Source organism: Corylus avellana, chromosome ca2, assembly GCF_901000735.1.
Source record: "Corylus avellana chromosome ca2, CavTom2PMs-1.0".
Taxonomy (NCBI): domain Eukaryota; kingdom Viridiplantae; phylum Streptophyta; class Magnoliopsida; order Fagales; family Betulaceae; genus Corylus; species Corylus avellana.
This window is the reverse complement of record NC_081542.1, coordinates 44,524,159-44,535,335: the sequence shown is the minus strand read 5'-3', so window position 1 is coordinate 44,535,335 and position 11,177 is coordinate 44,524,159. Positions and strand designations below refer to the sequence as shown.

General features: G+C 35.6%; 1 protein-coding gene across 1 annotated transcript; it reads right to left on the bottom strand.

The window, feature by feature from the left end:
* Positions 1-456: 456 nt before the first annotated feature.
* On the bottom strand, positions 457-4,930 carry LOC132169906 (B3 domain-containing transcription factor VAL3-like). Its single transcript, XM_059580849.1, has 4 exons — positions 4,600-4,930; positions 1,077-1,158; positions 843-941; positions 457-483 (listed from the first exon to the last, which is right to left on the bottom strand). The coding sequence occupies exons 1-4, from the start codon at positions 4,725-4,727 to the stop codon at positions 457-459; spliced, it is 336 nt and encodes a 111-aa protein (XP_059436832.1). The 5' UTR covers positions 4,728-4,930.
* Positions 4,931-11,177: the final 6,247 nt, after the last annotated feature.

Below are 11,177 nucleotides of genomic sequence, written 5' to 3'. Positions count from 1 at the left end.
TAAACTGTTCGGAAATATCCATAAATAATTACAATAATATTATGTTGCTGTAATAAAAGAAAAAGAAAAAGAAAAAACTTAAAACAGTTCCACATTCTAAATGGATGGTCAGAATTTGCGAAAGATGGAAAAATTGGATAAAGTTTGGATTACAAAACAGCTCTGGAAAAGAAGGGTAAAGGAAGAAGAGAAGGAAAATTTTGAAGCAAGAAGACGATGCAAAATAGTATCTTAGCAATTTATCCATTACTAAATATCTGGAAAACATTATATGAGCACAGATGGGTACATTAGACATATGTCAAGCAAGAGGGCGAGGGAGATCAATGAACAATGTAACATAAGAGAACACCTAAACTATAACAGGCCATGTTCTGTTCACTAAAGGTTTCCATATAGTATATGGATCCAGCAGTTAGAAATAGTACAAGAACCCCTCATCAATAGCACAATCTCCTAAGATGAGGTAACTTCTTCTTTCTTCTGCAAGCAGTAAAATAAAGGATGAATTATTGAACTGAAGTTAGTGCATGTAAGCACATGCATGTAGATACTTCAATCTAAGCAAGGAAACCTATATTTACTGCTATATAAGCCTTCCACTAGACTGACTAAGGTTAAAAAATTTCTGAACTTAACAGTCATACAACGCTAATTAAGGGCATGACCAACACAAATTAGTGAAATACTATCAATCAAATGCAACTAGTGATATATTGGCAATAACACCAAGGCAAAAAACAGGCCAGTGTCAAAATATTGGCACCACAAACAGCAAACAAAAAATCATAAAAATATGGTCAATATTTAAGATTTATAGGAAAAGCCAAATACACCCGTACCCAAAGGACATTTTTCCTTGCACACTTCATGCATTCAATCCCTCCAGGATCCAACAACGTAAATGCATGACTTGAAACAATACATCCGCAATGAACTTGCTGCAAAGGAAGATTAACTATTAGAATGTTTATATTTGAAATTCCAAAACTTTTGTTTAAAGAATGCAAGTTACCAATTAGATATCTACCAAACCACAAAAGAATATTAATAAACCAGCAAAATTCTCGGCTCACCTTCCCACAAGTCTCACAACACCTCCAACCAGTAGCATTCAAGTGGAAAGTCTCACAGAATCTTCCTTCCTCATAAACAGAACTAGAGTCACATACAACTAAAGTCAAATTATATATAACTTAAGAATTTGAATAAAGATATCACAAACACAGATTAAGAGTTCTTGATATTACTGGATAAGATACATCACAAAACATAAGATTGACTAAGGGCTTCTTTCAAATTAAATTCAACATAATTCTCCATTCAAAAATCTACCAACAGAGAACAACCATTCAAAAGCTGATACATTATTTAATAAAAGAAATGTTCTTCTCCACAGTCAACAAGGTAGTTCCATACTTAATTGGAAACTACAGAATTTTCATGGTGTCTTTTGTTTTCTGTTCTCAAAACAAAACATTAACAAACAACCCAAAACAAAAAACACTCCTAAAAACACAAAAACAGTTTTCACCTTTATGCCATATTAGAACACTTTTTCAAACCAAAAATACAAAACACCCTCCAAAACACATTGATAAACATACCCTTTATTTTGCAGGCCACATAATTGTCTTAAGAGCTAATTTTTGTTGTGACCAAACATATAAATGGAAGCCCATTCAACTGAGTTAATCCATCCCTAGGAAATAAACATAGAGAGACAGAAAAAGCAGGCATGCTAAGTTAATAAGGAAACATAAAAGCAGAGAAAATTGGCATATCTCATTCTGGCAGAACTGAGAGATTTGCTGAGTAAATAGATGCATCAATTGTAATAATTCACCAAAAATTCTTAACTAACCCAGGGAAATTTTATTTTGTGAGAGAAACAGCATAACCTAATAGAAATCAAAGAAATTATGATTCAAAATCAGTCTGTAGAATGAATTAGAAAATAATCAAATGCAGCATGAAAGCAAAATGAAAAAACTGGGGCAGAAACACATGGATGTACAAGATCAATTATTCTGCAGACACTATACACTCCCCACATCAAAGAAATCAGTGGTGAGAGTGGAAGGAATTGAAGCTCTTCTTCACTCGGAAATAGAAGGAAAAGCTTGAAGAGGGAAGAAGAAGAAAAGCACCTCTTCCAACCCCAAGTCATCCCATAGCCTGTGCGAAATAAAACTGACTACCTAGTAGGCCAATCTTTGACATACAAAATATCCAACCAAGGTCTTTTTCCAACTGGGGCAATCTTCAGCAGTAATGCCATTACAAATAACTTTCTAACCCTTAGCAATAGCTCTAAAAACTCCCCCATGTTTACTTCCATTACCTTCGTCTCAACTAGCCCCATAAGAGCTAGATTGAGCTCTAGAATCAATTTCCTAACAAATCTTTTCCTCATTGGATCATTGAGACCCCTTATAGGTGAGGGTCAGAAAAACCAGGGTCACACGGGTGCAGAGGAAAAGGATTTAACGGGCAGAAAGGAGAAGGGAAGTTCGGAAAAGCCTAGCAAACGGGACTATCAACCCCTACGAAAAATTCACCCATATTTTGAAGAGAAAAGCTCCTAGCCAAGTGTGAGATAGCTGTTCTGCTAGGCTTCCCCACCATCTCGATGGGTTCCCCAACCGCTGCTTGGAGTGGGGTAGCATAGGTCGTTTCCAGTAGCTGTCCCCGCTTTTAGAACCATACAGGAAACAAGCTATTAGAAAGGAAAGGGAAAGGCCTCATCCTGCCTCTCGTCTGGAATCAAAGGATGGAAGAGTAAAGAGGCTTATACGATTCATTTGTTCTCTCCTTAGTAAACAAAGGCTGAAAAGCTGGGATCGGACCAGCCTTTACCCCTGAGTCCAGTCCTTGTCCTTTAACTGCTAATAGTTAATCAAGGAGTTATATTTTCAGGCAAAAAACAACATTCCTTACTAGCATGCTCGTGTAAACTTTGAGGTTAAGCTCCTTAAAGAACTTCCAGTAACCTAAGGACTAAACTGCCTGTGCCATAATCCCATAGAGTTAAGGAAACAGCCTACTGGACAAGAGATTATCACTTAGCCAGGGGGAGAAAGCCCAAACCACCATACCACTAATGGTCAGATATAATACATTCTAATCTTCTAACCTGAAGGAAGCCATGGAAGCCGTTACGCTCCTCCCTAAACAGGCCATCAGCATTCTCCCCTTCCCCCACCCCCAAAAGCAGAAAAGAAGAACACATTTCTTACTAAGACAATATCCTGACAGTGGAAAAGATCAGAGGACTGATTACAAGCACAATGAGCTGGCAAGGACTGGGTTTTTGTCATCTCCAAACAATGGAGAAACTATGAGAATGACAAGAAGCAGAGGACTAACTAGGCCCTAATAAAAAGTTGTTACTCAACAACTGAGGTAGATGATAAGCAGAGTCTGTCATATGATTTAAAGATAAAAATGTCTTCCAACAAAAAAAAAGGGAAGACATTATTCAAGATTGGACTCATGAAAACCTCTCAAGGATTAAGACACAGAACCTCTAGAACTTCGAAAATCTTTACATTGACCTTCCAAATAAAACACAAAATGCAAAATCCCCCAAGCAACCAAAAACAGAGTGAAAAGCAAATGCCAAATTGACGAGCAGAAGGACAATGGTTAAGAGCGGATGAATGATCATCGGATAATTGGATTCAAACATAGTGCACTGATTTGCATCCCCTAGTTTATGCTCATCAAGTAATGAATAAATATGACAATATTTCAAGCAGTACACCAAACAAGAGGAAAATTCTACTTTTTGAGAGAGCTCCAGAACCAGCCCGAACCCTCAAGCTGCAGAACTTTAGAGTCGCACTTGCATTAATTAACCTCTAAAAACCCGACTTACAATTAGGCAACAGCAAGCAAAGCAGACAGACACCTACTAATTGCAATTTAACAAAAAAGGGAAATCTGCAGTGAAGGGTCCAATTCTTTTTTCACTCAAAACATGTACAGAGAGAAATTCACAAGACACCTACACTCACAGAGAGAAGTTCTTGACGAAACGAAGTTATAGACATAATGATTATTTACGAAATCAATAAATATCACATTAAAAAGTCCACCAAATTAAAAGCCCCTGAAAAACTCCAAAAAAATCATTTCAGGAACTATTCCCCGTAAAGACAAACAGTCTTACGTAAAAAACACTCGCCCAAAATGAAGTTTCCTATTATTCAAGTCCCTTTCCAGTGAGCACAGAAGTAAATGAAAAATTCGATTATTCAGCTTCCTCAACCAAACTTCACACCAGCAAACACATAAACCCCGACCCAATTTTCCAAATTAGCTTTCTATCAAGCCCAATCTCGAGTGCAACAAATCCATAACCACATCCAAATTCAGCAAAAATCCCCAAAAGCACTCCACTAGAACTTCAAACACCACGCACCAAACTCGAACTCGAACTAATCCACCACTGCTCCAAAACCTCAAAACCACGCGAAATGAAACCTCAAAATCAAAAAAGAAAAAGAAAAAAACAAAGCAATAAAATGAGCAAAAGCCACTGTACCAGTCAACTACCAGTAAACAGGAAAAACAAACAGACAAAAGTTCGCTTACACGCATCGATCGCAGAGCTCGGCGTAGTCGCCGGTCCGGAGCCTCCAGCCCTTCCTGGGCCGCTCCGATTTCAGCTCCTTGCACTCCGAATTGTAGCACAGCTTGGACGACGACGAAGCAGACGACATCGAAAATACAAGCCCAGAGCCAGAGAGCAAGAAATGCTACACAAACCCTAGAAATTCAAAGCCCCATCGAACACCATAGCCAGAGAAAGTCCAAATATCGAAATGGTATATTTGCGGCCTGATCTGTAATTCACATGAGAGAGAGAGAGAGAAAGAGAGAGAGAGGGGGGTTTTAGAGAGAGAGAGAGAGAGAGAGAATGGTTATTTATGAAGCGTGAGAAAGTAAAATGTATTGCTATATATATAAGAGGCTTTAAAAGCACGTCGAATCGTTGGCTTTTCTGTGTTTTGTTTTCCAATTTTTTCCGAGCGTCGTCGTTTCTCGGTTTCCTGTTAGACTTTCTCTCCGTTTCTCGTTTCTCGTTTCATTTCAAAATTCCCCAAGTAAAGACGAGGAGCTGGGCCCACCCGTGCAATAATATGTTTGGATTAATTGGGCAAAATCCCAATAATGGTTTAATACGTGTTTGACGCAAATTTCCCTACGTAAAAAAACTCCTCCACTCAATTTAATTATAATTAATATTTATTAATTTTATCATATTTTTAAATATCATGAATTCAAAAAAATTTTAAAACTCACGTGACAGTGACAAGGGTTTTTAACTTAAAAAAATATAATTTTTTTTCTTATCTGTTACTCAGGATCTATCACGTCAGTTTAAAATTTTTTTTAGATTTATTTGTTTCGCTCCTTATTGCTTCCCTAAACAAATAACATTTTAATAGATTAAATAAGGAAAAAAAAATTGACCAGGCCAATTTAAAATAAAATTTTGTTAAAAAATTATATGCTCAGATGAATGGAGACGAAGTGTCAGATATTTTATCATAAAACAAATAATGTTAGAAAATAGGGACGTATTGTGATGGTGAATTTACAATAATAACCCACGAGAAAAAAGGGGTCAATGTTAGGTAATTGTGTAAGACTCGAGGGTAGGGCAGGGGAATATGGCTGTATGTAAAGTAAGCGAAATGTCATGCATGGCCTGGTCCCGCCCCCCCGCGAGGGTCATCATCATGCAATGCAATCACGTAACGCTTACTTCTGCAGGGTTTTTCCAAATACACGCGCTTTTGTGGGGGCTTTGACAAGTGCTTTTCTGTTCAGACAAAGCTTCTTTCATTTTCTGGTTTGGTTTAGAAAAGAGTAAAGCTAAACTACCCATAAATAATTAACTAACCTAAGAGACATTGGTCTATGGCCTCCTTTATTATTTACCTCATATTTTAATTAAATATTTTACGTATTTTATTATTATACTATATCACAGTCCTATAAATATTACTGAGTCCTCAAGGTGTAGCTCAATCGGATGTGAACCACGTCTCATGAAGCGGAGGTCACTAGCTCGAATCCCCCCTTCTCCTTCTTTTGTGTGAACATGTCAAAAAATAAAAAATAAATAAATACTACTGATTTTGAAATAAGTAGTTTCATTCACGTAAAAGGTTACCTGAATCCTACATGTTTGGCCGAGCATTCCAAGAGTTTGAGCCTCACTTATGCGGGCTTTTAGCTCTTACATGAGACTGCCCTTTCGTCGTTGTACGGGATCCAAATCCACAATTACAGCCATATGCATGCTTGGGTGGGCCCATTTGTGGGGCATGTGAATAATCAAACGGTTAAGAATGAGTTGATGATGGGTTTGTTATGTTAAGGTACGTCTATATATATAGTGTGTGTATGTGGATTTGCATGCTTCCTTTATAACAGAAGTAGTCGGCTCTAGGCTATGGTTGCAGTGGGAAAAGATGACGCAGCATCTTCTTTAAGCTTTTTGTGGGGTTCAAGAACAGTCATCTCATCTGAGCAGTGGAAGATCGTAGACGTTGTTTTCTGCACTGTATATGCAGTATTCACAAATGACAAACCCACTCCTGTTTAATCTACTTCTCTTTAAGAAAACAAGGGGCCCCATAATTTACTGCACGAGATCGTTCTCAGACTTCTCACAGTAACCTTCCGTGACATATATATATATATGTATATATATATATGTAGAATCACAGTCCAAAATTACTCCCTTCATTCACAGGTCTGGTAAATCAGTTGCGTATAATTTTCATTATGTTCGGTTCTCATGGGGAGAGAAAGAGAAGGACACCATGTTTTTATTAAGTAGGCTATTATATAATTGTCATACAATTAAGATGACGTGACATTAAAAATTAATTTTTGTTATTATCGTACACAACAATAATAAATAATATAAAATCGAAAATATAGAAATCTCATTATGAGAGTCAAGATACAAATTTACGTGATTTTATAAGGTGGCTACGTCTACAGGAAATCGAAAATATAAAAATCTCATTATGAGAGTCAAGATACAAATTTACGTGATTTTATAAGGTGTTTACGTCTACAGGAGAGTACAGCTATATTTTACATATTAATGATTCAAGATTACAACATAACATATCGATAGGAAAATCCTAATTGTACCGAAGTATTTCGTTCTATTTACTCTGCTCCGTCTACTCGGTCAACCACTAATATTTCAGTATTACTTTCTCTTCTTTGAAGAATATGAGCCACTATAGTTCCAATCATCTTTGAATTAATAAAGACTTGTGAAAAAAGAAAAATCCCGTTGATTTTTATTGTTATATCGTTATAAGATTTGGTTTATATATGAAATGTTGGTCGTTGCTTGATGTGATCCATGCAAGTAGGTAGGTGTGAACAAATCTTGGAAAACTATGGAGCATGCAAGGGAGAGAGAGTCAATGCAAAGACAAAAAGGAGACAAACACCGATATAATTAGATAATGTTTGTCTATGATGTGGTAAAAACTAAATGGATGAGTCATGAAGCTAGCTAGCATTGATTGAGTCGGACGTACAACACAATTAACTATGTTGTATTCCTTGTTGTTTCGTTCCTAGGAGAATGCTAACAAGTTTACACTATTATAGTGAGCATGGGCGGACAGCCACATGGATATATATCATGATTTCCTTATTAATTATTATTATTATTATAACGTAAGAAAACTTTACTCAAATTAATTGTACATCGCAAACGCATACTGTATAACAATTATCACCGTCAATCAAACTCCTACAGGTAACTAACCCCACCTGCCAAAACTAGTTACCAGGTAACCTAAGAGTTTTCACCCCTGACGGACTAAGCAGTTTATCCTCATGTCCAGAGGCAAAATTATTGCTACTTGCCAAAATTAATGAGGTAGAAGGAACACAAAAATGCATTTTATATATGGAAAATACTAAGTATTTTTCTAGTGTTTTCTTGATATCCTCTCAAATGTGATGTAACTTTCAAAATCACCAATAGATTAAAAGTTAATAATGATAATTTTAAATTCAATGATAATTTTAAAAATAATATCACTGTTAGAAAAACACTAAATAAAAAGGCTTTATCAAAAAAAAAAACACTAAAAAAAGGCTTAGCATTTTCTTTTATATATGATGTTAAATATCTTGTTTTAACATTATTACTTTTTAATGGTATTGTACAAAAGGCTATAGGCTATAGCTTATTTATCGTGCAGATTATCCGGAAAAAGCAGAAACAAAAAGGTAGTCCTGAGAACTTTAGATGGGCATAGATAGGGTAGGCAGCATCAACACCCCAAATATCAATACTCTCTATGGGCCTACATTTCAACATTTAGACTTTAGATGTAACCTTGGGAAGCAAAAGTAAAGGGAGGCCATGCCCCCCCCCTCAACGATCTCCTTTCCGTAGTTGTTGCACTGCCTTGGCGGGCCCGGGAAGAGTCGCCTTTATCCGTGTCTTTTGTTTTATGCTTCGGTTACCGCTTTATGCAGCATTTACATGAAGAATTGAATCATTTTTTTTAAAAAAAAAAAAAATTTCTACTAGTTATTTATACGTTAGAACTTTTACTCGATTTTACAAATTTCTTTTAAACTTCAAAATCTTTTAATTTAGTTATTTGAACTCTTAATTTGAACTCATCTGTTAAATTTAGCCGTTAGAAATACAAAAAAAAGACAAAAATATCTCTGATTTTTATTTTTTTTTAAATAAAAAAAGTTTTAAAATTAAGGGTAAAGTTAAAACTTTATAAAAAAATTAGGGTTATAAATGTCATTTAACATTTAAAATATGACCGATGGGTCCAAATTGATTGCAATTAAAAGAGACTAAATTAAGAGATTTTGAAATCTGAAAAAGGTTTGTCAAATCGGATAAAAATTCAGGGGTCTTCAGTGAAATTAATTACCCCTTATTTATATGTTTTGCATTGTAATTTTTGTTTTTGGATTGTCAATCCAAATCTTTTTTGGTGTTTTAATTCATGTGACGTTTTCTTATTTACTTTAAAAAAAAAAAAAAAAAAAAAAATACCCCAAAATGATCAGTAGTTTCCATGGGCCTACATGTGAACATATATGTAGACTCTAGAGGTTAACCGAATAACCTTGGGAAGTAACAAGTAAAGGGAGGCCATGCCCTGCGGCTGAAATGACGTGGGTCTACTCTACCACAAATGTTTCGCATGAGGAACGGCCCGTAAATCTTGCCGTTCTGTTACGCTGTCTGTAGCGTGGACTGGGGTCCCAACGGCCAACGCACGCCATCCAAATTCTAAACCCCCGAGAAGAAATAAATACTTTTACTACACGTGACGCGACTTTAGAAATATATATATATATATATATATATATATAGATTAAGACAGATTTTTTTTTTTTTTTTTTTAATTTCGTCTATAAAAATAATATGTGTTATTTGAACATGTGAGATATACATTTTTTTTTAATAACAGAGATAAAATTAAAAGAAATTTTATTAAAAAGTCACGTGTATCTCAAATGTTATTAAAAAAATAGACATATATCACGTTTATAGATTAAATTAAAAAAAATTATTTCAACTTAGTTTGAATGAAAACTTTATCCAATTAAATTATGTGTACAATACAATAATAGAGGAACATAATTAAGATGTCGGCGAACAATGATACGCGATATTTAGTTTACTTCTATGCTTCTTTGGAAGGCACGTTCTGCACGTGCTTTTTGTTCTCTCCTTATTGGGACAGCACAATAAAACTAAAAAAAAAAGTTCCTGCTTCATGTGCATTACGGCTCCAAAGTATAATAGATTCGAATTCAATGTGGGGGCAATGGGGCATGTCTGCATACGTCTGGTTCTATGCAAAATCCACACCCATGATGAGGATGTCCGAAAGGCTAGGATCCACGTGCTTTGAATAGTTTAGAATGTGAGTCTTGCAACTCTCGTCTCTTTGTTTGAATTTCAATAAAATTCGGTATTCCAATAGTAAGGGTTATTCCGATCCTCACGTATTAACAAACAGGTAAACCTTTCACATTAATTCGTTTGTTTTTTTTGTTTTCAAAAAGATTAGTCAATTTGAAACTTTTCTAGAGGCATTAGTCATATATGATGGCATGTAGCAACACGTACAATGGTCCCTCCTAGCTTGGACTTGCATCCGCCATGTTATTTATCATTCAATTCACAATGTCGACAGAGGAAGAATATTATATATGTATGACCTCCACTGTGGTCCAGCTGGCTGCTACGTACGCTTCACGCGGTTGGGAATTTTCTACAATGAATGCCATCACACGAGTGTATATATATATATATATATATATATATATATATATATATAGTGCGTGTGAAAGCAATAAGGTGTTTCATGAATGCCCGACAGGCGACGACCCTCTGTTCATAAATGCAGACTGGTTTCCTAAGTGCAATGTAATAAACGAGTGATTAAGACAAGAAACTACTATGCATGCATGAAATCATGGTCTAGTTTTTCCTTCTTGATTGCCTGTCCTTTAAGGAATTATTAGGGTTGTTTTTTTTTTTTTTCCTAAGCAATATAGAGGATAGGGATAGAAGGGAAAAAGGCAAACCTAATTTTTAAGCCCATATATATATAAGTAATTTAATAAAAAAAATTCAAAACCAGTGGCCATAACCCTTCTGCGCAAGCCCCTTGGTTCGGTCTAGCAGCCGGCAAATGCCTTACTCCAGCTAGTAGAGAAGGCTACTAACTTTAAATGGTAGATGTCATGACTTGTTTGTGTGATCTTTTATGAATTAGTAATTATATTCTTAACACTCATTTCACACTATTAATGTAACATGTTTTAAGTAGCTAATACTTTTTTTTAAGCGCCTAATAGAAAAAATCACTTAAAACACGTCACATTTTTCGTATGAAGAGTAAGATTACTCTCTACGTGTCATTGCTCATTAAAAAAAAAAAAAAAAAAGAGAATCCGGACTCAAAAGCAAAAGCAGTTGAAGAGGGAATCAAAATGGGCAGTTTTCACATGAAAGTAAGCTTTTGCGTGAAGTCAAAGTGCCACCACAAAATAGAGCACTTCAACAAGAATCATACGTTATTTGGAATCATGATGGCTTCCTTAAGGTTGCCCCTTGACTAGCTTATAGTTGG